We start from the raw sequence: 27,906 nt of genomic DNA on the forward strand, positions 1-27,906 counted from the left end.
ACTCCCAAGGTGCCATGGCTCCTTCACCTGAAACTGCAGAAGGTGCAACACCTGTCCATTTGCATCCTTTCTCCTCACTATTCAAAGGCTGAAACACACCCTCCAAGTGAAGCAGAGCTTAACGTAAACTTCATTCAATCTAGTCGACTGTATTCGCTGCTCACAATGTGGTCCCCTCTACACTGGAGAAACAAAGCTTAGACTGGGTGACTGCTTGTTCAGAACACCTTCATTCTGCCCGTAGAAATGACCCTCAGCTTCCAACTGCCAGCCACTTCAACACACTATCCTGGCCAACACCTCTGTCTCAGGCTTGCTGTAGTACTCCAGCAAAACTCAGCACAAGTTGGAGGAATAGCACCTCATTTTCCACCTGGGAACTCTCCAACCTTCTGGACACAATATTGATTCACCAGTTTTAGGTCTTGAGGCACCTTCTTCCATGTCCTTACCCCAACCCCCACACACCACCCTTTGTTATATGATCTATTACACACAACCCAGTGTTAGCAACTAATAGTCCCTACTGGTAGCTATTCATTCTCTTAGTAACAAGCAAGAGGCTGGAAGAACACAGCAAGTCAGGCAGCATCAGGAGGTGGAGAGTCAACATTTCAGGTATAACTCTTCTCTTAGGCCAACCATTATCCACTCCTTTGTCGGACTTTCCTTGGGCGTTATCTCCACCTATTGTTTACTCCTTACCCCATCTCCCCAGCCTAACTCCTGTATAAAAAACAACTTTTTCCTAGCTCCCATCCGTTCTGAAGAAGGGTCACTCGACCCAAAGCATTAACTCTGATTTCTCTCCACAGGTGCTGCCAGACTTGCTGAGCTTTTCTCGCAATTTCTGTTTTTGCTTCTGATTTCTAGCATCTGCAGTTCTTTCAGTCTTTGCTCTTTTGTACATTAGATGAAAATGTAAGGGTGCTTCATGTTTCTAATAACCATTTTAAATCTGGAAATGCTGGAAGCTTGCAATGAATAGCCCAGCAGTTTAACGAATTTTCACTAAATAAGGCTCTTGCCAAAGAAGAAAGGATCTTCAAAGTACATACAGTACAGCCAGCTCTTCCATAACGCCATGGTTGCATTTTTGTGCAACTGCACGTTGTAGAAAAATTGCACTTTAAAAACAGTGTTTAAAGTGGTAGTGTTGGAATCGCGTTACAGCCAACACATGTTTTAAAAGTTCATGCTGTAGAAACAGGGCCCGAATTTGTCAATTGCGTTACAGTCAATTCGCATTGACAAAATGCACGTTTTAACAGAACGATAAAGCAAAGTTATCAAGTCCAATCGGATACATAATTTACATAATGCTTTGACCTGCTGTTTCAGCTGATCTTGGGTTTGCTTCCAACTTTGTAGAGACTACTTTCAGTTGAAAAGGATTTGGCTATTATAATTTGTCTAACTGCCTATTAATTGAGGAAAAAATAGAAAAAAAGATAAACAAATACCTCTGCTGACTACTGCAGGTTATGTACATGCGTAAGGACAGAATCAGACCTGTTGTACTGCTCCCAGTTATCTAACAGCAGTAAATGTAATGGCTCAAAAACAAGAATGAAAAATAACTGTCATCCTATTTAGGTTTCAGTGGCCAAGGGGCAACGGTGGGACTGTATTGTGCAAAGTATTCATCATCTCAAGACAGTGGGCAGAGGGGCAAACACTGCAGTTGCTAATAATGTTGGTGGTGAAGACAAATCTGTGTGATCTACATAAAACATAGCAGGAATTGATGTAGCACTCACCAATGTGTTTTTTTAACATCAAGGAACAGTTCATAGAGGAAAAAAGTCATCACTAAAGTATGCTGGTTTTCGATATTTGCCCATCTCTTAACATGTGGCCTTCACATTTATTAATTGTTTTCACATGTTGTTACATTCTTGCAATTGTTCATTCAAATCCAAATAAAACTTCAAACCACCCAGGGATAGTAGAAGTGAGGGCTGATGAGCAGACAGACGCAAGTACATTATACAGACAACTTTGTATTGGAGCATGGCCTGTTTTGTGAATAAGAATTTCCTAGTGAATAGAACTTCTGAGACACAGCATGATGCATGATGCATATAAAAGAGGTCTGTGCAAAACGAGGACAATATTTGAAATGACAGAACCACATTCAGTTTATCCATAACATAGTATACAATACCATGGCATAATGGTGAAATGTGTTTGCAAAGGGCTCTTGTCGTCCCTACCTCTGAAGCAGAAGCAGAAGCAGTGGGTTCAAGCAGGTTCACTATTGAAGAGGAGTGCAATAGTAAACCTAAACAAGAAAATACCTATAATACCACGATTAAAGGTATTGATTTGACATTTTATTCTGGCATTATAACAAGAGTCTAAATTATCACTTTTTCTCTTGTTCTGGATTTCCTCACTCTCAGTGGCTGCCCCTGCAGTACTTCGTCCAAACAGCTGTACTCCTCAGCTGAACATTGACAGGCTATTCAACTGAGGAGCAACCAAAGTTGAGACCAATGCTGTTACAAGCAAATATGACAGATAGTGATCAGAAGCAAGAAAGCTGGCAGATTTTCCTTTACCAATCGAGAAATACTGAGGCCTAACTGTAGTACCATTGCCTTTATTCAACCCATTCATCATACAGCAGGAGTAAAATTTGGGCCTTTCTAATCTGGATGGGCTTTAGTCAAGAATGAGATATGTTGGCCATATAATCAGGAAATTCTAACATGTACTCAGCACAAAGGTCAAAGATATACAATGGAGGTTTACAAACCTTACACGAGTAATGGAAAGCAATTAGGAGAGGCTTCAACTATTAAGACCACTTCCACGCTAGCAGAGGCCCAAGACGAATTACTGTATGTTTTTATAAGTTCAGATGATTTTGATAAAGTTAAAAGAAATAGCCTATTTTCTCCACTTGGCCAACAGGGACAAGGGATTAACCATAGGGTTAAAACTGAAGTGGACTATAATTTTACTCTTGCAAATATCCTTGATTTTTTTCCATGTACTAACAATAACAGCCTGAGTAAGCACATTATTTATTGTTGCATAGAGCAATGAGATACGGGGAACTGAGCACCCAAAGAGGATATCTGAGTTACCTTCAGAACTAGCAGGGCTGAGATTCATGTTTAAGATAACAGGGGTCTGCATGAGGTTGAATTATATTTTTGAGACATTTTTTGAGAAACAACCATGAGCTTCTCCCTTGCCTTTGTTCCATTAATATCTTTGATTGTTTGGACCATTCCAATTTGAAAATGGTAATTTGTCACCACAACAACAGTGTAGTCATGCTCAAACACTTGTACCAATTCAAATGTGATATCAGATGATAGGTATGTTTATCCTACAACCATTAGATGTGAAGTGGAGGTGCCGATGTTCGACTGGGGTGGACAAAGTTAAAAATCACACAACACCAGCTTATGGCCCAACAGGTTTAATTGAAAGTACAAACTTTCGGAGCACTGCTCCTTTTGTCAGGTAGCTAGTGGGACAGTACTCCAAAAGCTTGTACTTTCAAATAAACCTGTTGGACTGTAACTTGGTGTTGTGTGATTTTTAACTGTTAGGTGGGCAGTCAGCATTTGGGATGGGAAGCTAGAGGACAATTTTGTGGTTCTGCAGCAATGAACAAGTCTATGAGTGAAATAGCAATCTATGGATGAAGCATCACAGTTCCTTGGGTAAAAAAAGGAGCTAGTATTGTTCACAGGGTAAACCAGGCAAATCAATATGCTCCCTAGCTTGCTCTAGTCATGCAAATATTGCCACTAACACACTGAATTCAGGCAGCCCATCTGACAACTAAACCAGTAATGACAAAGTTAAAAATCACACAACACCAGGTTATAGTCCAACAGGTTTAATTGGAAGCACTAGCTTTCGGAGCATCGCTCCTTCATCAGGAGGTTGTGGAGGACACAATTGTAAGACACAGAATTTATAGCAAAAGTTTACAGTGTGATGTAACTGGAATTATATATTTAAAAATACCTTGATTGTTTGTTGAGTCTTTCATCTGTTTGAATACCATGATAGTTTCACTTCTTTCATATGGAAATCACAAAAAAGTTACATTCTCAGGTTAACTGTAACAATTGGTGTCAGCCAGATACTATGTTGAAGGTGTTAACCCCCTGTGTTCCCTGTCTGTGCCATAATGTTTAGACTGATTCTAATCTAAAAAGTAAGTTAACAGGGTCTTACGTGGATTCATGCAGTTTTTGAGTAAAGTACAATGTAACTCTGCAAGTACAAATTCACCCCACAAACGTATATGTATATGTGTGCATGTGGGTTTGTGTGTGCCTGTCTGTCTGAGGTGGGGGGTTGTGAGTGTAAGAATGAGTGTACATGTGTGTGTATTTGAGTGTAGAGTGTCTAAGTCTGTAAGCACATGCACGCTCTCACAGACTTAGACACTCTACACTCACATACCCAAACATGTACACTCACTCTCACACTCACAACCCCCCACCCCAGACAGACAGACAGACACAAAAACCCACATGCACACATATACATATACGTTTGTGGGGTGAATTTGTACTTGCAGAGTTACATGGTACTTGGCTCAAAAACTGCATGAGTCCACGTAAGACTCTGTTAACTCACTTTTTAGATTAGAATCAGTCTAAACATTATGGCAAAGACAGGGAACACAGGGGGGTTAACACTTTCAACATATTATCTGGCTGACACCAATTGGTACAGTTAACCTGATAAAGTAACTTTTTAAAAACGTTTTGTGATTTACATATGAAAGAAGTGAAACTATCATGGTATTCAAACAGATGAAAGACTCAACAGACAATCAAGGTATTTTTCAATGTATAATTTCAGTTACATCACACTGTAAACTTTTGCTATAAATTCTGTGTCTTACAGCTATGTACTCCACAACCAACTGATGAAGGAGCGGCGTTCTGAAAGCTAGTGCTTCCAATTAAACCTGTTGGACTATAACCTGGTGTTGTATGATTTTTAACTTTGTACACCCCAGTCCAACACCGGCATCTCCAGACAATGACAATGCAAACAAGACTGTTGTTTTGTGTGTTGCAACTCTGTGTCAGAACAGAGGTGAGATTGTGTATTGAAGTGTACAGAAGCACAAGTATTAACAGAGGAACACTGCAATGTTCAGAACTGCTCAAAGTTGCCAAAGGCCACAGGGAGACAGAAAAGAAACAAAGAAGCAGGCCACTATATAAGATAAAACAGCTGCAATTACTTTCCAATAGATGGAAAAGTAGACGAATTGCTTACAGATGGGGCTAAGCAATATGAGAATGGGTTGTCTAAGACCAGTTGGGCAGTAGTAAAAAGGAATGGTAAAATAGTGAAACAAGAAACTCTGTAAGATGGTTACTCTGCTCAGGTTGCTAAGGAAGTAGTGCTCATGGAGACAATAGTTTATCAATTAACAAGACAATCAACAGGGGTAGTTAATATATCTTCAAATTTGTGCTAAATGGGACAGACTTTGAACATACGAACAGTGTAGGCCATTCAGCTTTTTGAGTCTGCTCCACCATTCAATAAAATCAAGGCAGATCTGAGCTTAACCTCAACTCTACATGCCTGCACACATGCAATAATCTTTCCCTTGGTAGTCAAGTATCTTTCTAGCCCTGCTTTAAAAAAAATTTGAAGATTCTGCATTGGTGCCTTTTGAGGAAAGGAATTCCAAAGCTTCTCAACATTCGAAATTTTTTTGCTACTCATCGCCGGTCTTAAATGGATACTTTGTTTTGAAAACTATGAGCCTTACATCTAGATTCTCCCACAAGTGTAAACATCCTTTCAGCATCCACACAGTCAAGTCTCTTCAGGATTTTATATGTTTCAATAAAGTCACGTCTAACTCTTCTAAACTCCACTGGATTCAAGTCTAGCCTGCTCAAGCTTTCCTCATAAAACAATCTGCAATTCCAGTAAAAAAAAAGAAAGAACTGAATGTTGGAAATCTAAAACAAAAACAGAAATTACTAGAACACCTCAGCAGCATTAGTTTCGCAAACCTCTACTGAACTGCTCCTAATGCATCACATCCTTCTGTGGGCACAATGACAGGCATTGTACATGGCACTGAAATGTCTAAGGTGGACAATCATACTCGTCAGCAAGTGATCGCCAACGATGCAGTATTCTAGATGCAATCGCATTAATGCCCTGTATAAGTAAAGTATAAGCTCCCTGCTTTTGATTTCAGTTCCCAACTGGTTAGAGATTCTAGAACCAAGGAGTATAATCTAAAAATTAGGGCCAGACTGTTCAGAAGAAAAGCTACACTCTAATGTTGTGGACGTTTGGAACTCTCTTCCTCAAAAGGCAGCTGATTCTAAATCAGTTGTTAACTTTAAATCTGAAATTGATTTTTTTTGTTAATCAAATGTATTAAGAGATACGGGGCAAAGGCAGGTATATAGAGGAAGGCCACAGATCAGCCACGATCTCACTGAATGGAGGAATAGGCTTGAAGGGTAGAATGGCCTACTCCTATCCCTATGTTCATCATAACAAAATACAACATTCTATTAGCTTTCCTAATTACATGCTGTACCTACATACTAACTTTTGGTGATCCATGCACTAGGACACCCAGATCTATCTGCATTTCAGAACTCTGCATCCTTTCACTGTAGATAATTTGTTTTTTTTTTATTCTTTCTGCCAAAATGGATAACCTCATGCTTCCCTTTTTAGAGATTTGTCAGATCTTTGCCTACACACATAACTTGTCTATATCCCCTTGTAGGCTCCTTATGTCCTCTTCAAACTGACCTTCCTACCCATCTTTGTGAAATCAGCAAATGTAGCAAGCAAAGCTTCAGTCCCTCCATCCATATCATTACATAAATTGCAAACAGTTGAGGCACCACCATGGGCCTCTGTGGTTCATGTCATTCATGACATCTTGCTAGTCTGAAAAAGGCCCATTTATTCCTGTTCTCTGCTTCCTAAGCCAAAAAATCTTCTATGCAGGCCAATGTTATCTCCAAACTATGAACCTTTATTTTCTGCAATCATTTTTCATATGACACCTCATCAAATGCTTTCTGGAAACATAAGTACAATACATCCACTGGTTCCCTTTTACTTACAGCATGTTACTTAATCATGGAGTTTGTGGGTTGTGCAGCATGAAAACAGACCTTTCAGTCCAACTCACTCATTCCACTGAGATATCCTAACTCATCTAGTCCCATTTGTCAGAATTTGGCCCATATCCCTCTAAATCCTTCCCATTCTTCTTTGAAGAACTTCAATAAACTAGTTAAACATGATCTCCCTTTGTCAAAGCCATGTTGGTTCTGCCTGAATACCCATAACTTATCCAAATGCCCTGTTAAAACATCTTCAATGAAATTTTACAGTATAGGAGAAGACCATTAGACCCATCATATCTATATCTGCTCCTGAAAGAAATACCCAGCTAGTCCCATTCTCCTGCCCTATCTCCGTAGCCCTCTAAATTAATCACTTTCAAATTTATACCCAGCTCTCTTTTCAAACCTCAGATGGAATCTGCTTCTACTACTTTGCCAGGCAACACATTCCAAAGCCTAACAATTCTCTGAGTAAAGGAGCTTCTTCTTATCTCACTCTTAGCTTTCTTGCTGATAGTCTTGAAGTTGCAACCTAGTTAATGACATACCGACTAGTGGAAACAAAATGTTCTCAATTCTGTAAAAATTGTTCATAACTTTGAAAAACTCAATAAGGTCACCTCTTAATCTTCTCTGCTCCATGGAGAACCTTGCACACCAATGCAAAGGCTATGGCTGAGGTATCTGCAACAACGCTCAGCCTGAAATGTCCAGCAGATTTTCCATCTCAGCCTTGCCCACAAGTGTTCAGCACCACAGATACCAGTTTTCTGCCAATTCAATTCACTTCACGTGATATTGAAAAATGGCTCTTGGCACTGGATACTGTAAAGGCTATAAGCCCTGACAACATTCAGGCAATAGCACTTAAGACTTGTGCTCCAGAAACTTCCACACCCTTAGCCACGCTGTTGCAGTACAGCTATAACATTGGTATCTTCTTGACAATGTGGAAAATTGACTAGTATGTTCAGTAAACATAAAAGCAAGACATATCCAATGTGGTCAATTACCACTCCATGAGTCTACTCTCAATTATCAGTAAAATGATAGAAGGCACCATCAATAATGCACTTGCTTAGCATTAACTTGCACACTGATGCCCAGTTTGGGTTCCAGCAAGGGGAATATAAATTTGAATTCCTGAGAATGGAGAAGGTTGGGCTGTCATATAGGATCTACAATGCATTCAGATTCAGTATTCTCCTTTTGAGACGAATGGAAGAATGTTGTATTGAATCATTGCATTACATCATCTGCCCCGAAGTACCCTGAAAGCCACCAGAAACAATTCTGCCATCCTGCTATCGGTCAGATCTTTTGAAAGACTGTCTCTGAGACAGTCCAAACCTCCCCTATGTATTGGTGCATTTTATGAATAAGACAAGGCCCCACTATGGAGGACTGGAGCGTAACAATGCATTCTCAAGAACAAGAGGTCATAGTTTTAGGATAAGGAGTAGCAGATTTAAACAGAGATGAGAAAGAATAATTCTCTGAAAGAGTTGTGAGTGTATTGAAGTCACTACCCCAGAGTGTGGTGGATGCTGGCGCATTGAGAAAATTTAAGGAGGAAATAGACATATTTTTAATTAGTAATAGGTTGAAGGGGTTTTAGAGAGTGGGTAGGAAAGTGCTGTTGAGAGCGAGATGAAATCAGCCGTGATCATACTAAATGTAGAAAATTCAAGGGATTGAATTGCCTAATCCTAGTTAGTATGTACTTATGCATCAATCAAAATGCTCTGCTTACAGATCACCAACCCCAAAATGATGGAGGTCTCTCAAACTGCAGGCAGGCTCTTCACAGGTTCCATATCCAGCCCATGGCGGAATGTTGATAATGCTCTGGTAAGAATGATGGGGCTTGTGGTGGAAACGATATAAGCCACCCCCCAAGAGGTTTACTGAACAAAGCTGTCAAACATCATGAGGGCTAGGGTGAATTTGACCAAAGGTGTTGCTAAAGTATTGGAGGACTTAGCTAGTAATCAAAAGCCAAGATAGTAAGAATACAGTACAACTGGTTGGAATGATGGCACCGCTACTGTGGTTATTATAATCCTGTTGCCATTCTCTAAATTTGCTGCAACAGGGACTAATGGTATCTCAGGCACTGCAGATAGTCTTGCTGTTTAATTAAACTCATGATCCATTTCTTAACACAACTGAACTCCCCCTCACATAAATGTAAAAACTGGGAAGATTTATGAAGTGTTTGCTGTCCAATAAAATGATGATTATCAGCCCAACCTCACCACTGGGGCTTCACTACAGCAGTAAGAGAATTGCAAATTAGAGAATTTCATGTCACTGAATTCCACTTGGATCCTTCGAGTTACTGGTAGGTAAAACATCGAGGGAGGATTCCGCCAAGTGTCCAAAAGGAGACACTGAAGTCGGGATGAGGGGTTAATTTTAGGATTAATACTAAGCACTCAAAATTAGTGCTGTTCTTATACTCAATTTCTTCTATGTCGTAATGTTATGTGCCATTTTAACCATGATTTCATGCTGCTGGTGCAAGAGGGACAATGAGAATCCCTGCAGAATGGTCAAGTTACTATGGAAACTAATCAGACCCAAGCCTGAAGGTTGAGATAATGGATGCCTGCATGGAATTGAGAATTCTAAATGTAACCTAAAAACTCTATTTCTGAGAACTTCTTTGGATAACCAAGATGAACTTCTCCCTTGCACATGCTTTAATAAAGGCTTTGCTTGCATGAACTAAGCAGACTCCAGGGTGGTCATTTTGAAATCACAACAGCAGCCACTAAGGAGGAATCCTGAATAAAAAATTCTCGAAAGAGCTCAAGGAGAAATTTATTTGCACAAAACATTACCAGAGCAAATAATATTCTGTTACAGGAAATCAATGACACAAAAAATCACTACATCTTTGAGTGGAAAATTACATAAATATTTCAATCAGAGGAAGACTGAGATCATTAAGAAATGACTGAGATAGTGGAAATATCTCAGTCCCTTGCTATGGGAAAGAGCCAGCAGACAGGTGGGCTTAATGGTCATTTCTCCGTTACAGACATCTAATGCTTTATAAAAACAAACATGAACAAAATGCAATAGGAACTAGCATGCAACAGTAATGTAGAGCAACAGAAAAATAAATTCCAACAGTTGCATCCCTCAAAATAATGTAAACAAAGTGTGATAGGGATAAGTATCTGTATTGCTGTCTAATTTGTTAAAAAGAATACTTCTACTTTACCTGTCTGACAGGGGCAGATGATGTGCAGCTCCCAGCATTCCTTCATTTCTGTCTCCATTACTCTTATTGGGCAGAAGTGAATCAATGGAATGCTCATTGCTGATTAAGACCTTGTGAATTTCTTTTAGATGAAAAAGATAGACTCCAATATGTCCAAAGAGCTTTGCACAAAACTCACAGCACATGAGCTTCTTACGGTGTACTTCACTATGGCACCTTTTCATGTGAGTGCTAAGGCTGCCTGAATGACTGTAGGCCTTGTGGCAAACACGACAGCAGTAAGGCCTGCTCTTGGAATGAATATTCAAATGATCCTGAAGGTGATGTTTAAGCTGAAAGCCTCGATTACAAACATGGCATTTATATTCTTGTTCATCCAAGACCAATTGGTCAGGTAAGTTTCTGTAATAGCCAGATGTACTGGCAACTTGCACCAAGTTAGCTGTTTTGTTGATTGTTGCATCATTTAGTGCAGTCTCTGATTTTAAACTAGTAAGATTCTGGATTGAAAACATCCTTCCAGATAATGCTAATGGAGCTACAGCCTGTGTAACTGCGACAGGCTTGGGCATAATGTTACAAAACTTCTTCAGCACTTCTGCTGTTTTGTCTGAGTTTTCATTTGTTATGGTTTTCATGTTCACTTTGAAACTTCCAGAGTCTTGAGGAGAAAAATTGGCTTTTATCTTTTCTTCATCTTCCTGCATTCTGCTCAAGAGATTACAGGTCTTAAATCTTTTCACTTTGGAAATGGGTACGTTATCTGTCATCTTCCTTTTACTTACTAATCTGTGTTTCAGTACATTGCTGTTTGGCTTCTTTATTTGATCTACAATCCCTTTTTTTGATATACATGCATCGCTACTGCTGGTTGGTATAAATGGTAATGGACTATCTGGTTTATTAGCACTGTCTCTGTGAAAATCAGAAGCCATACAGATATTCTTAGACATTTCAGCAGCTTTAGACTGATTATTAACTGACATTGCAGCGGGGATCCCTGCCTTGAGTTGGGTAGATAACGTAACAGAAGTAGTTTGATTTTGTTTGGGATTGTGAAAAATGGTGTTTTTCATTCGTGAGTATGGTAAAATAGGAACTTTGCCTTTTGGTGCCGGAGTAGGTGCAATAAACTGAACTGAATTTCCAAACTGCATTAGTGGCACTGAACCAACTGGTCCAGTACATTTAGTGACAAGTGGGGATTGTCGGTCAGTTTGGACAACAGGCCACGTTGAAACGCTGCATGTTACTGACAGTGAATCCAGGCTGGGCTGAGAAAAGAATTTTGCTTCTCCAGGCTGTGACATGGGTCTGTCCACTTCAGTTGTTTCGTTGTTTTTCAATACATCACACTTGGATGGGGAAGAATGTTGAAGCATTATATTTGTATCCTGGGAAAGTGTTGCAGGAACTGTGATGTCAGCAGATACATGCCCTGCTTTGTCCACATCAAGCAACAATCCAGTTTTAGATGCTACCATATTTGAATGAATGCTTGAATGGCTGGGCACAGTGGATGGTTGAACCTGTATTGATGTTGCTCCTGGCATACATGATTGACACTGAAGATTACTTGGTTTCACGACTGCCAGTTTTGAGAACATTCCCTGCTTCACAGCTGGTTTGGCCCACACGGACTGATAGCGTGGAATTGGTAACTTCAATTTTTCAGTGGCAGCAACAGGAGGTGCAGTCTGCCCAAATGCTACGACTGATGTTCTACCGATGGCTTGAGAAACCGGTGTCTGGCTAGTACAACAGCTTGTGACTGATTTTGTGACCTTTGAAGATACTTGTGTAGTAGCTGCAGCAACCTGTGGTAGGGCTACAAGTGAGTAAGTTCCCTCTTTGCCAGCAATAGGCATCAATGCATAGCTCCGAGCTGGCATGATTATGGGCTTTGCATTCTTTGTTGGATATGTGTTTGTCTGAATATCTGATGTAATAGTGGATCCACAAGAAATGCCACTCATAGTAGAATGAGGTACCATTGAAGAAGCAGATACTGCTATTTGTGATGGAATAACTTTTGGAGCAATGGTCCTGAAATGGCCTTTGGTTGACAAACTTTTCTTCTGGTAAGTCATAGTGGATGAAGGTCCTTGTGTATCTGTTGAAAAATAAACACATAAGTAACTCAGTATAATTGCGATGATGTTTTCAGGGTGAATGCTGTTTTGTTCTATGTTATTTTCTGAATTCTAGCAGCACTAAAATTTGAAAAGAAAGTGACCCCATATACAGAGCTGCACACAGTCAGTATGGAGTTATCACAGCAACATGACAAGAACAATTGCCAAACTAAAGAATATACATAATTTCTGGAAATCCAGGGTTGCTGGTTTCTCCCTGCACAAAAACTCTTTGTGGTGCAAAGGTTATGCATTACTTTTTGAAAAGAAAATATATATATATATATATTTACAAAGAGATTTACTATATTCTAGCAGATTCAGTGACTAAGTGAGCAAACATAACAATGATTCAGCAGACAGTGATCCTATATATAACCAAATTGGTCTCACTTGCAGGATAGAATGCTGACAAAGAAATTGGGAGAACTTCTTGCATTGTGCAATAGGGTCTTTAAGTTTACCTTAACTAGTAGAATAGGTCCAAGTTTAAAGTTCTAACAAAAAAGCAACACCTCCAACAATACCACAAAATCACTCTGATGGGGAGAATAACAGACATTGCCAATTGAACCAACCTGACAATTCTGAGATAAATTAAAACTTTTTTAATGCCCTTCAGAAAAAATGACCAGCTGTTCCAAGTGATAGTAACCACACAAGCCTAGATCAATATTTTGAATTTAGCATTCCTTAATGAATAGCAGGGTGCTCAACCTATTAGTGGCTCACCCATCAAATTATTATTATACTAGGAAATGAAGCGATTGAAAAAACATTTTCAGTGCACCAGAGGAGTTAGCTATTAGAAATAAAGAGAGCTGCACTAGGTCATATATAGTCAAATGTTATGAAAATGTCTAGGATGAGGCAGAAATGAACACATTGGGGAACAGAATGGGAAAATTACTGAAAACAGCAATTCACATTGTTCATCAGAGGATATTTTCAACCTACCAGCAACAATTACAACATTTAAAAGGCATCTGGATGGGTATGTGAATAGGAAGGGTTGAGAGGGATAAGGGCCAAATGCTGGCAAATGGGACTAGATTTACTGAGGATATCTGGTCGGCATGGACGAGTTGGACAGAAGGGTCTGTTCCTATGCTGTATATCTCTATAAGACCACAAGACATAGGAGTGGAAGTAAGGCCATTCGGCCCATCGAGTCCAATCCGCCATTCAATCATGGCTGCTGGGCACTTCAACTCCACTTACCCGCATTCTCCCCGTAGCCCTTAATTCCCCGAGACAACAAGAATCTATCAATCTCTGCCTTGAAGACATTTAGCGTCCCCGCCTCCACTGCACTCTGCGGCAATGAATTCCACAGGCCCACCACTCTCTGGCTGAAGAAATGTCTCCGCATTTCTGTTCTGAATTTACCCCCTCTAATTCTAAGGCTGTGTCCACGGGTCCTAGTCTCCTCACCTAACGGAAACAATTTCCTAGCATCCACCCTTTCCAAGCCATTTATTATCTTGTACGTCTCTATTAAGTCTCCCCTTAATCTTCTAAACTCCAATGAATACAATCCCAGGATCATCAGCCGTTCCTCATATGTTAGACCTACCATTCCAGGGATCATCCGTGTGAATCTCCGCTGGACACGTTCCAGTGCCAGTATGTCCTTCCTGAGGTGTGGGGACCAAAACTGGACACAGTACTCCAAATGGGGCCTAACTAGAGCTTTATAAAGTCTCAGTAGCACAATGGTGTTTTTATATTCCAACCCTCTTGAGATAAGTGACAACATCGCATTCGCTTTCTTAATCACAGACTCAACCTGCATGTTGACCTTTAGAGAATCCTCGACTAGCACTCCCAGATCCCTTTGTACTTTGGCTTTACGAATTTTCTCACCGTTTAGAAAGTAGTCTGTGCTTTTATTCTTTTTGCCAAAGTGCAAGACCTCGCATTTGTTCACGTTGAATTCCATCAGCCATTTCCTGGACCACTCTCCCAAACTGTCTCGATCCTTCTGCAGCCTCCCCACTTCCTCAGTACTACCTGCCTGTCCACCTATCTTCGTATCATCGGCAAACTTCGCTAGAATGCCCCCAGTCCCTTCATCCAGATCATTAATATATAATGCGAACAGCTGTGGCCCCAACACTGAACCCTGCGGGACACCGCTCATCACCGGCTGCCATTCTGAAAAAGAACCTTTTATCCCAACTCTCTGCCTTCTGTCAGACAGCCAATCCTCAATCCATACCAGTAGCTCACCTCGAACACCATGGGCCCTCACCTTGCTCAGCAGCCTCCCGTGTGGCACCTTATCAAAGGCCTTTTGGAAGTCCAGATAGACCTCATCCACTGGGTTTCCCTGGTCTAACCTACTTGTCACCTCTTCAAAGAATACCAACAGGTTTGTCAGGCATGACATCCCCTTAGTAAATCCATATTGACTTGTTCTAATCAGACTCTGCTCTTCTAAGAATTTAGAAACCTCATCCTCTATGACTCTTCGTCACCAATAGAGTCATAGAGATGTACAGCATGGAAACAACCCGTCCATGCCGACCAGATATCCCAACCCAATCTAGTCCCACTGCCTGCACCTGGCCTATATCCCTCCAAACCCTCCCTATTCATATACCCATCCAAATGCCTCTTAAATGTTGCAATCATATTAGCCTCCACCACTTCCTCTGGCAGCTTATTCCATACATGTATCAACCTCTGCGTGAAAAACTTGCCCCTTAGGTGTCTTTTATATCTTTCCCCTCTCATCCTAAACCTATGCCCTCTAGTTCTGGACTCCCCCACCCCAGGGAAAAGATTTTGTCGATTTATCCTCTTCATGCCCCTCATAATTTTGTAAACCGCTATACGGTCACCCCTCAGCCTTTGACACTCCAGGGAAAACAGACCCAGACTGTTCAGCCTCTCCTCATAGCTCAAATCCTCCAACCCTGGCAACATCCTTGTAAATCTTTTCTGAACCCTTTCAAGTTTCACAACATCCTTCCGATAGGAAGGAGACCAGAATTGCACACAATATTCCAACAATGGCCTAACCAATGTGCTGTTACAGCCTCAACATGATGTCCCAACTCCAGGAGTCAATACTCTGACCAATAAAGGAAAGCATACCAAATGCCTTCTTCACTATCCTATCTACCTGTGACTCCACTTTCAAGGAGCTATGAACCTGAATTCCAAGGTCTCTTTGTTCAGCAACACTCTTTAGGACCTTACCATTAAGTGTATAAGTCCTACTAAGATTTGCTTTCCTAAAATGCAGCACCTCGCATTTATCTGAATTAAACTCCATCTGCCACTTCTTGGTCCATTGGCCCAGCTGATCAAAATCCTGCTGTAATCTGAGGTAACCTTCTTCACTGTCCTCTACACTTCCAATTTTGGTGTCATTTGCAAACTTACTAACTGTACCACTTATGCTTGCATCCAAATAATTTATGTAAATGACAAAAAGTAGAGGTCCCAGCACCAATCCTTATGGCACTCTACTGGTCACAGGCCTCCAGTCTGAAAAACAACCCTTCACCACCACCCTCTGTCTTCTACCTTTGAGCCAGATTTCTATCCAAATGGCTAGTTATCCCCTTATTCTGTGAGATTTAACTTTGCTAACCAGTCTCCTATGGGGAAAAGTGTTGAACGCCTCACTGAAGTCCACATATATCACATCTACTGCTCTGCCCTCATCAATCCTCTTTGTTACTTCTTCAAAAAACTCAATCAAGTTTGTGAGACATGATTTCCCACACACAAAGCCATGGTGACTATCCCTAATCGGTCCATGCCTTTCGAAATACATGTACATCCTGTCCCTCAGGATTCCCTCCAATAAACTTGCCCACCACCGATGTCAGGCTTACTGGTTTATAATTCCCTGGCTTGTCCTTACCACCCTTCTTAAATAGTGGCACCACGTTAGCCAACCTCCAGTCTTCCAGCACCTCACCTGTGATTATTGATGGTACAAATATCTTAGCAAGAGACCCAGCAATCACTTCTCTAGCTTCCCACAGAGTTCTTGTATCATGATGGCTTTTAACTTAGTCAAAAATCTCTTACAATAATACAACATGGCTTCGTGCGTGGGAAATTATGTCTCACTAACTTGATTGTCACCTCTTCAGAAAAGCTCAAAGAAGATTGATGGAGGTACAGCATTAGATGTTGTCTGTATGGACTTGACCAAGGCATTTGATAGGGTTTCAAGTGGTAGACTGGTTAGTAAGGTTAGATCACACGGAATACAAGGGGAGTTAGTGAATTGGATACAAAATTGGCTTAAACATAGGACACAGAGGATGGTGGTAGAGGGTTGCCTTTCTTTGTACTGGAAGCCTGTGACCAACGGTTTGTCACAAGGATGTTTACTGGGTCCACTGCTTTTCGTCATTTATATAAATGATGTGAATATAGGAGGAATGGCTAATAAGTATGCGGATGACACCAAAAGTAGTCGTGCACTGGACAGTGAAGGTGGTTATCTCAGAGTCAATGGGACCTTGATTAGACAAGTCAATGGGCTGAGTGGCATATCAAATTTAATTTAGTTAATCGTCAGGTGTGCCATTTTGGTAAGGCAAACGAGGGTAGGGCTTACACAATTAATGATAGGGCCCTACGGAGTGCTGCTGAAAAAAAAAGAGATCTAGCGGTGCAGGTGCATAGTTATTTGAAAGTGGAGTTGTAGGTATACAGGCTGGTAAAGGCAGCATTCAGCGTGCTTGCCTTCATTAGTCAGTCAGTGTAGGAGTTGGGACACGATGTTGCGGTTGTGCAGGATATTGGTGCGGCCACTTTTAGAAAATAGTACTGCATTCAATTCTGGTCTTCCTATTATAGGAAATACGTTGTTAAACATGAAAGGTTTCAGAAAAGATTTACAAGCATGTTGCCAGGATTGGAGAGTTTGAGCTATTGGGAAAGGCTGAATAGGCTAGGGATTTTTTTCCTCTGGGGTGTCAGAGGCTGAGGGGTGACCTTATAGAGGTTTATAAAATCATGAAGGGCATGTATAGGGTGAAGAGTCAAGGTCTTTTTCCAGGGTCGTGGAGTCCAAAACCAGAAGACATAGGTTTAAGGTAAGAGGGGAAAGATTTAAAAGTGTCCAGAGAGCCAATGGTTTCAGAGGATCGTGTGTGTATGGAATGAGCTGCCAGAGGCAGGTAAAATTACAACATTTAAAAGGCACCTGGACGGGTAGGTGAATAGGAATGATCTACAGGGATATAGGCCAAATGCTGGCAAATGGGACTAAATCAGTTTAGGATATCTGGTCGACACGGACAAGTTGGACTGAAGGGTCACTTTCAGTGCTGCATTAATCTCTGACTCTGTAATAAAGCATGCTCCAAATGGTAACTTGTGGATAACCTATTACATTTGAATTGTTGGCAATAATGTAAATGGCAAGTTTCAGCAGAAAACTGCAAAGTAGCTTACATTCTCATCTCCAATATTGTAAGGGAGAAATCAGAGTTTATTTGGGGTGGGGGGGGGGCGTAGGGAGAAAGAAAAATAGGACAAAATAAAATCGGATGAATGAAAACTCAAAATGGTTAATCCTGTGATTTCCCATTCTTTTTCTCATTCAGACCCCATTTCAAAGTTTAGAAATTGGTGCAGCTTCAGAGTGATAGCAGGGGAGGGGTGTATGTACAGTTGTTGCGCGCACATCAATGGTTCTGCTCACAACCATTGAAAAGACTCTACTGGACATTATGCTATCAGTCCCAGGACTGTCCAACCACAGGCTTGTTTGACAGTCACCAATCTGAGGTGCCTCAGCATTCATGACAACAATTGATTGTCACTCAGTGCCAATGGGGATATAGGAATCTCTGGTTAGCATCCACAGAGGAGACAGTACCTTCAATGTATGCTAGTGCAGAAGTATTCAGTTCTAGTATGTAAGCCGCATTGAGACTGTGTTCAAGTTTAAGCTGATACATTAAGTACTGCTTTACCTGATCATTTCTGCACATAGCTGAAACAAGATTAGCAATTTTACTGAAAAACACAGTGCTGAAAAACTCACCAAAGAACTACAGTTGAAGGCACTGATTCTAATACTTACACATTGGTTCTCTGAAGGGGTTTAATCCCATTTTCCTATCTGCTTTTCATATACATTTAAAATCTCTCATCAAATTTTAACCCATTTCCCTTCTAAGAATTTTTGTTAAAAAAAATCTACTCCTATTTCTGGAAGGCCCATAAAAATATTACATTCTAATCTTATGCATTATTGTTTGAGTAATGGTTTTAAACTTACGTCTGCCACTGTCTCAGCAAGTTATGCAAATACATTTCTAAATATCAAACAGAAACATTGATGATCCTCATGGGACTGAGAGAGCTGGTATGCAGCTCCTACTCCTCTTTTCCAGCTGATTTGCCTTAAGAATCTACTGGCCTACTGAACAGTATTTATGTTTACTTTACCTCCGGAGTAACATTAAACAGTCTGTTACCTTTGCTACCTCTCATCTCCTTGAAATCTCCAAAGTATATCATAACTAGTCTAGGAGCTCCAGAACATGAATCCTTTAAATGTTTTTGCAAAGTATTTACTAAACATTTACGTATTCGTAACCTAAGCGAACTTAAAACTGCCTGTAATTTAAGACTGATATTTCAAATCTATATTCATTTGCCCAAAAGACTTATATAATCTTGAAAATTTCACTACCTTCCAGTTTGAAAGTTTTGCTTCCTTATTTGATTAAAAATAGTTGCATTTTTACTCTCCACTTGTTTTTGTTATGACATGGCAGTAAACCCTTCTACTGATTAAACTAAACTCACAGAAAACTCACCTCGCCTTGTTAAAGAATGAGTGACAGAGAACTGCCCAAATTCCACTATTTAACAAAAATATCAATTTCATTCTTTAACGCTGAAAATGAACATTAAACAACAGTTTACAACTCTAAGCCTCCTTTCTCTTAAAGATTTGTTATCTACCTCCCGCTCTATAACAATATACTGATACAATAAAGCCACTATTAAATTTGCAGCAACTTAATTTTCAAAACCAGATAACGGTTGTCATCTTCAGTGTCTTCCTCCATTTGTAGATCTTCCTGGGTTGTCTTCAGTCTTCTGCTGCAAAAATGTTTCATATGAGAAAGGTACCTTTGACATATAGTGTGGTGAATAGCAGTCTTTCGATGGCAGCTGGTGCTCTTTTTGGCCAACTGTCCAAAATGCCTGTTTTTTTGACATCCCAAATACCAGATCGTCTCATTGGTTCAGTGTTGTCAAACAGTAAATTTAAACTCGATTGGGTTTTAGTATCTTGGGGCATAATTTAAATTGATTGGTTAAATTTAAATGGTGGTCAAAACAACTGGGGTATCTATTTTACAGCCAAATGTTACATATTTTCAATTTTACAGCACACTCTGTGACTGCTAGTCAGTCACATGACAGGTGCTTGCCAGCTTTCACACTCTCTTAAAGGTACAGCACACACCTTCAACTTTATCACATTTTTGAATTCCTAACTCTGCCTCTGAGGGTATTACCTGTTTGTTTCTCTTTGCAATCCTTCACACAGCGAGATAGATTTCCTTTCTACATATCAAAATTCATTAATTTAAAATAGTTTAAATACATTGACTGTGTGAGCTATGCTTTTGCTGTTAAGTATTTTATATAGTTTTAAAGAAAATCCAAGAACTACAAAACAATGGGTGTTACAATCAAAGTTACTTGACATGAAAATTAATGGTTGTGTAAAGGCTTATTGCAACTCCCATTGATTCTTTAACTATTTTCTCAAATACATTTAACACATTTTTTGCTGAACTATAGCATAATTTTATACTGTGCAACACTTCTCCAAGTGCTAATTCAGATTCTACAGCTGTTTACCTTTGTCCTTATGTACACTGTTAGGCCCATCTGTCATTCCAGCATGCTTCTCTTGTGTATGTTGACCAAATGTAGTTGGCAATACTTGCTGTTTCTCATTTTGATTTAAATGAAATAATTGTAGTCCTGTAACAGTAAGTAATCAGTCACAAACCAATCTCTAAGGGTAGAAAGCAATCAAACTAAGTACTAATTCTGCCAATATCCCTTGTAAAACTTTACTGGATTCCAAACCAGTAATTGAAAATATTCAAGCCATGATTTTAGTGACTGGAAAAAAACATTTTTGTTTAAATAAGGGACTTCTGGATGTTTACGGTATCATTATTCTGTGATTTCATCCATTTATAATTAGACCTACTGATTTACAAATGATTGAATAAATCAAATTATGCTATACATGAGCTTTTAGTGATATTACTGTGATCCCATCCATTTTCCATTAAATTTTCTAATTAGTAGCCTTGGAAATGATCCAATTACCACCTCAAATATATCCCACATGGTACACAGAATGCTTCAGCCATAAGTGGCTCAGTTTTGGAATGGAAATGTTGTGGAAACAAGTTTAATTGAAGCATTTAAAGGGCATTAGATTGTCTGAAAAGAATTGGAGTGTCACGGCAAACACAATGGGCCAAATGGTCTCGTTCTGCACTATAACACTTATGGGATTCTGTACACTTCCAAAATGATTATTTTTAATTTTCTGTGAAACAATTAGAATAGAATCATCCATTTTATTTTCAAGGTAAGTAATGTCAGTGTTGGGAAAAGGGAGGTTTTCTATTTTAGGTACACAGGTCATAAAAAGCACTTCCAAGTAAGGTAAAGCATTTTTAGAAGCAAAGTTAGTTCCCTCTAGTCTGTCCAAATGACGCACTTCAGCCCAAATCTCAGAAAAGCAATTGTTCCAATTTTTGACATCCTGTGTCACCTACAAGAGAAATTATCAAATTAGTATATGGTATTGCCGAATTAGAATAAGTTTTGTGTTATAAGAATTAGAAACTTCCGGAGTGAAAAGAAACCAGCAGAGAAGTTAGTGTAATTATATCACCCAGTTTTCTACTCTTATCCTGTAATGGATGCTTTGTTTCCAATACTCCTTTCTAATCCCAGGCTTCTGCAATTCCTGAACAGATAGCATAGGTGGAGAACAGTAACTTGGGGACAATTGGATTTTAGAGAATGTACATTGATATGTCCTATTCCCTTCCCTGCTTTATTTTACAAATACTACAACTGTGAGATACATAAGATTATGCTTGAGTTTTGTACCTTTTGGTTCATAAGATGACTATATTTTGAAATGGTAACTTTAAATGTAAGGTGAGGGAAATGGGTCTTGTAACTTGTGCTGGAGCCTGCTGAACAATAAAGCCAGGAGGTTTAATTGTTGGGAGTTCTGAGGAAGTTTTAGACTGTTATATTGGGAGGGAAATGTAAGGTAGTTACAATGACATTATGGACTAATGACAGGAATGATGAAGCAGCAATTAGTAGTGACAAATCTCCCGAAGTAATCAAAAGGTGTTATCAATATTAACCTACAAACAGTTGTTCTGTAAATAATTGCTTTATTTGCAAGGTAAAAAGAGATTCAGATTTTTGGATGATTGGGATTTCTTCTGGGGCAGAAAAGACCTGTTCAAAATGGATGGGTTTACGCTGGACTGGAAGAGGACCAATATCCTGGTGGGGAGAATTGCTGGTGCTATTCGGGAGCTGGGGGAGGTGTCCTTAACAGTAATGACAATAGAGGATGGTTCTCAATTTAAAAAGAGCAAGCTCATTACAAAAGACAGGCAAGAACAAGTCAGAGAACAATGTAACTCTGATGAATTACAATGCATTTATTTCGATGCAAGAGGTCTTACAGGCAAGGGCACGTGTGGGAACACGGGACTGGGACATCATAGCAAATACAGAAACATGACTGAGGGAAGGACAGGACTGGCATATCCATGGTCAGGATTTGGGTTGAATAGAAGGGATAGAAAAGGAGGCAAGAGAGAAGGGTAAAGGCATTATAAATTAGGGAAAACATTATTGCTGTACCAAGACAGGGTATTTCTCAGGGATCTTCCAGTGAAGTTATATGGGTGGAACTCAGGAATAAGATGATGATGATCACCTTAATGGGATTATATTATAGCACCCCCCCCCCCCCCCGCCGCACCCCACCAATTATCAGAGGGAAATTGAGGAATAAATATGTACAGAGATCTCAGAATTATGCAAGAATTATAGGGTTATAATAGTAGGGGATTTTAACTTTCCAAACATAGACTGGGACCGTCATAGTGTTAGGGACTTAGATGGTGAAGAACTTGTTAGGTGTGTTCAAAAAAAATTTCTTTATAAATATGTGGATATACCCACTAGAGAAAGAGCAAAACTTGACCTTCTCTTGGGAAATAAGGCAGGGCAACTAGGGAGAGAATAAGGCCCCAGAAAGATCAACAAGGTAATCTATGTGTGAGCCACAGGAGATGAGAGAGATATTGACTGAAATGTTTCACATCACCTTTTACTTTATAGAAAGAAATAGGGGTTAGGGAACTCTGAGAAATAAATATCGATGACTTAAAAACAGTACATGCTACAGATGAGGAAAGGCCAGAAGTCTGAAAAAATACAAAGATGGATAAATCTCCAGGACCTGATCAAGTGTATCCCAGGTGGTTATGGGAAGTTAGGGAAGAAATCGCGTGGCCCCGAGCAGAGATATTTGTTTCATCTACAGCCATGGGTGAGGTGCCAGAGGACTGGAGGGTGGCTAATGTTGTGCCTTTATTTAAGGAAGGCAGTAAGAAAACGCCTGGATTTATAGACCTGTGAGTTTGATATCAGTGGTGGGTAATTTGTTGGAAGGGATTCTGAGAGATACATCCACATACATTTGGAGAGGCAAGGACAGTCAACATAGTTTTGTACATGGTAAATTATGTCCCACAAGTTTGAGTGAGTTTTTTTGAGGGATGGAATAAAAAAGATTGATAAAGGCAGAGCAGTAGATGTTGCTTACACGAACTTAGGAAAGTTTTTGACAAGGTTCCGCATGGTAAACTAATTAGTAAAATTAGATCACATGGAATTCAGGGAGAACTGCCAACTGAATACAAAATTGGCTTGATGATAGGAAACAGAGTATGGTGGAGGAGGCGAAAGTGAGGACTGCAGATGCTGGAGATTAGAGTCGAAAGTGTGGTAGTGGAAAAGCATAGCAGGTCAGGCAGCATCAGAGGAGCTGGAGAATTGACATTTCGGGCAAGAGCCCTTCATTAGATGGTGGAGGAGGGTTGCTTTTCAGACTGGAGGCCTGTGACCAGCAGTGCTCCACAGGGATAGGTACTAGGTCCACGTTTGTTTGCCATTTTATATCAACGATTTGGATAAGAATGTAAGAGGCATGGTTAGTAAGTTTGCGTATGACACCAAAATTGGTGATATAGTGGACAGTGAAGAAAGTTATCTAAGATTATAAAGGGGTCTTGATCAATGGGACCAATGGGCTGAGGAGTGGCAGATGGAATTTAATAGATCATAGAATTTCTACAGTGTGGAAACAGGCCATTTGGCCCAACAAGTTCACACCGACCCGTCGAAGAGTATCCCATCTTATTACTCTATATTTCATCTGACTAACGCACCTAGCCTACACATCCCTGAAAATATGGACAATTTAGCATGGCCAATCCACCTAACCTGCACATCTTTGGACTGTGGGATTAAAGCTGAGCACCCGGAGGAAACCCATGCAGATACAGGGAGAATGTGCTAACTCCATACAGACAGTCGCCAGAGGCTGGAATTGAGCACAGGTCCCTGGTGCTGTGAGGCAGCAGTGCTAACCACTGAGCCACTGTGCTGCCCAATAATTTCAATAATTGTGAGGTATTGCATTTTCATAAAACAAGCAAGGGTGGGACTGATATCGTTAATGAACAGGGAATCAGGTACATATTTCTTTGAAAGCGGTTGAAAAGGTGGTTGCATGCTTGCTTTCATTGCTCAGACATTGGTGAGGCCAGTTTCGATGATGCTCTTTCGACTAGATAGTCTATAGCAAATTGAAAAGGAAAGAGCAATAAATAGAACCAACCAGGTTACACTTTAAGTAGAGAAAATGCTGTACCTACAATTCACTGGGAGAGATGATTCTGGAATTAGAGATGGCCTAACTGGGAAAGTAAAAAAGTTAAACAATTCTTTGGAACTTGGGAGCACCTGAGAACTGTTAGTAATAAAAATCGTTATACCTTGGAGAGTGCGGTGTGTAATAAAGGCACATTTTACTTCTACAGTTTAAAGTACAAGTTGCCTACAAAAGAAAACAGCGCTTCGTCAATAACATTTTTATTTGTTTAGTGTTAGGATGTAAAAACAAATTGATATGTTACTCTTTTGGACATGAACTGGAAATTTATATTTCTCTTCTTGTATTATCAGCCCCTGTGGAGATCGCAACACAATAAAGACTTAACATGTGATATTGCAGCATGGAAATTACCCAACTGCTCATGCATCAATTCTGTGCACTCCCAACTTACTGGAAAGAAACTGGAAGGAATCTCTCAAATTAAACTGGGGTTGAAAATCACTAATCTACTTAATATTCTACATTTAAAAATAATGCTGTATAAACACGAGAAGCTCAAAGGCTCTGAAAAACAAATAAATCAACTTAAAAGGCTGGGTGAACTTGGGCAAGATAAGATAAAAGTTCAAATGAAGTTTAAATAAAAGCAAGAGCAGTTGGACTGGAAATGTGATCTCTTTTTCTCTTGCCACAAATGTTACCAGATCTGCTGAGTTTCTCAAGCACTACCTGTTTTTATTCAAGATCCTGTGTTTAGATGGATCCATTAAGAATTAGGATTACACTCCTCACTCTCCACCCCAACCACGAGTGAACTTATCAATGTGATGCACAGAGTCCTGAAAATGAAACCACTGCAGAGAAAGTGATCATTACACAACTGATCTCCGCTTTCCACACCACTTTAACAGGGCAACACCTCATACTCATAGCTTGACACTTTTCAGTTTTGATTAAGAAATTGGAAATCAATAGATCAAAATAATGGATTGATGAAAGTTCTTCTTGATTGCAACATGAATGTAGAATGTAACCCTGATTAACCGAAATCAATTCTTAAATACATAATTAAGGCATTGACAATATAAGTTTAACATTCACAGAATCTCAGATCTGTTTATGCCTCAGCCCTCACATACATCCCATGAGCAGAGAAACCTCTACTATAAGATAGGAGTTAAATGGAAGAAAATACCAGTGTCTCTGGCATTCTAAACTTTGGGTAACATTTCAAGGAAGCCCAGGTTGCAGACATTATTACTTGGAAAAGAACTTCACCAGAGAGCCTATGGCAATGTACGGAGACTAAAACTTTCCATACTATCCTGACCTGGTTAGTAATTCAGAACTCCAGGCTAAGGTTCAGAGGACATGGGTTCAAATCCCAACATGGCACTGGGGAAATCTGAATTCCATATTTTAAAAAGCTGAAATAAAAAAAATTAGTCCAACAGAGACCTCATAACCACTGTCGATTGGCATAAAAATTTACACAATGTATTTTTAGGGAAGGAAATCTGTCATCTTTACCTGATCTGCTCTACATGTGAATCCAGACCCAAGGCAATGTGGTTAACTGTTAACTGCCCTCCAGGAAATTAGGAATGGGCAATAAATATTGACTTAGCCAGTCCCAGTGAAGAATTAAAAAAACACGTGTAGCTGAAAATTCTGCTGGTTCTGTCATGCACATACCCCAGTCTAATACAACAGGGAAGTGCCTGGGGTTTATGAATCAAAAGATCATACAAAGTCCACCTAGGGAAAGGCATCATCATACTTATCAGTTTTTTTTTCCCGTTAAGTATCTCTCTCTCTCTCTGTGCTTCTCACTCTTTGTCTTCTGCACTTATACCTTGTGGTTAAAGTCATTTAGACTCCTGTGATGGGAATATGAAAGGCAAATTAGCTAGGGAAGAATAGGTTGGGAAGTTTCAGTCTCCATATCTAGCCATAGGCTCTGTGACGAGCTCTTTTCCAAATGATAACACTATGCTTTAAGCAAATCACGTAAATATTCCACTTTAGTCAGCAAAACACGGTCAGGGCTATTCAAATTCTCCAAATGTCAACAGGGGGGTGGTTTCTGTAGAGCTAGTGCTATTTAAACTCAACATATTCACAATCATATACCTATCTTGTCTTTTTTTCCCATTCTTTCAAGAGATGTTTTGGTACGTATTAACATTTGGACTGAAATGTAAAGGCACAATCAAGAAGTTTGTGGACAACACAATTAGTCCATTAGTTCATAGTGAGGAGGATAGCTGAAGACTGAAGTAAGGTAAGCAAAGGACTGGTCAGGTGAACAGAAAACTGGCAAACAGCATTCAACCCAGAGAAGTATGAGATAATACATTCATGAGGTTAAACAAGGCAAAGAAATTCGTAAGTAATACAAGAACACTGAAAATACTTTGCAGTGAACATCCTCAGATCCCTGAAAGTACCAGGAAAGGATAATAAAGTGGGTAAAAGGCATTTGAAATCCTTTGAAAACCTAAAAGATCTGCAGATGCTGCAAGTCCGAAACAAAACAGAAGTTGCTGGAAAAGCTTAGCTGGTCTGGTAGCATCTGTGAAAAGGAATCAGAATTAGCATTTCAGGTCCAGTGACCCTTCCTCACAACTGTTCAGAAATATTAACTCTGATTTCTCTTCACAGATGCTGCCAGACCTCATGAGCTTTTCCAGCAAACTTCTGTTTTTGTTTCTGATTTGAAATCATTTTCTTTACTAGCCAAGGAATACCAAATGAGAATGCAGAGATGTTACATAGCTGGAGCTATATAAATCATTACCTAGACCCAAAGTTGAGTCTGATGTGCAGTGTTGGCCACCTCATTATAGAAAGATGATAAATGCACCAGAGGCTCATTCTTCAGCCAGCACAAACACAATGGGATAACTGGCCATGAATGTCATAGGATCCTATGGCTGGCCATCATTTATTTACCTATCGTGAATTGCTCTTGATGGTGATGGTGAGCTGTCTTCTGAAACTGCTAAGCAACCATGCAATGGTGTTAACAAAGCTTCCAGAATTTTGACCCAGTGACAGTGTGCCAGTGACCTAGCTTTGACCTAGATGGTGCCAAGCTTCTTCAGTATTATCGGAGCTGCACCCATCCAGGCAAGTGGACAGTATGATATCATACCATTAATTTATGCCTTGTAAATGGTGTATCTGTTTTGGCAATTCAGGAGGTGGACTTACTTGCCACAGAATTCACAGTTTTTGACCAAACAACAGTAATCCAAAGGGTATTAGCATGGTGTCTGGCAAGGTAATGGTATTGGATATTATGGGGAGATGGTTGCATATTCTTTTGTCGATGATGAACTTTGAAAAGGCAAGGACTGTGTGTGGGAAATCGTGTTTCACAAATTTAACTGAGATTTTTGAAGAAGGAACAAAGAGGATTGATGAGGGCAAAGCGGTAGACATGATCTACAT

The 27,906-nt window shown here is 39.9% G+C and overlaps 1 protein-coding gene across 11 annotated transcripts in view; it reads right to left on the bottom strand.

The window, feature by feature from the left end:
- znf438 (zinc finger protein 438) overlaps window positions 1-27,906 on the bottom strand; it is a 243,370-nt gene that overhangs the window by 38,975 nt on the left and 176,489 nt on the right. For 9 of the 11 annotated variants that reach the window (XM_072576074.1, XM_072576072.1, XM_072576076.1 and 6 more), the window contains 2 exons: window positions 20,346-20,471; window positions 10,345-12,457 (listed from right to left, as the gene is read on the bottom strand). In XM_072576074.1, the coding sequence (XP_072432175.1) occupies window positions 10,345-12,457; window positions 20,346-20,471 (2,239 nt within the window). Of the gene's footprint in view, window positions 1-10,344; window positions 12,458-19,504; window positions 19,546-20,345; window positions 20,472-27,906 lie in introns of those variants that run through there. The other 2 variants (XM_072576082.1, XM_072576081.1) reach the window with 2 other exon arrangements.

Source organism: Chiloscyllium punctatum, chromosome 8, assembly GCF_047496795.1.
Source record: "Chiloscyllium punctatum isolate Juve2018m chromosome 8, sChiPun1.3, whole genome shotgun sequence".
Classification (NCBI taxonomy): domain Eukaryota; kingdom Metazoa; phylum Chordata; class Chondrichthyes; order Orectolobiformes; family Hemiscylliidae; genus Chiloscyllium; species Chiloscyllium punctatum.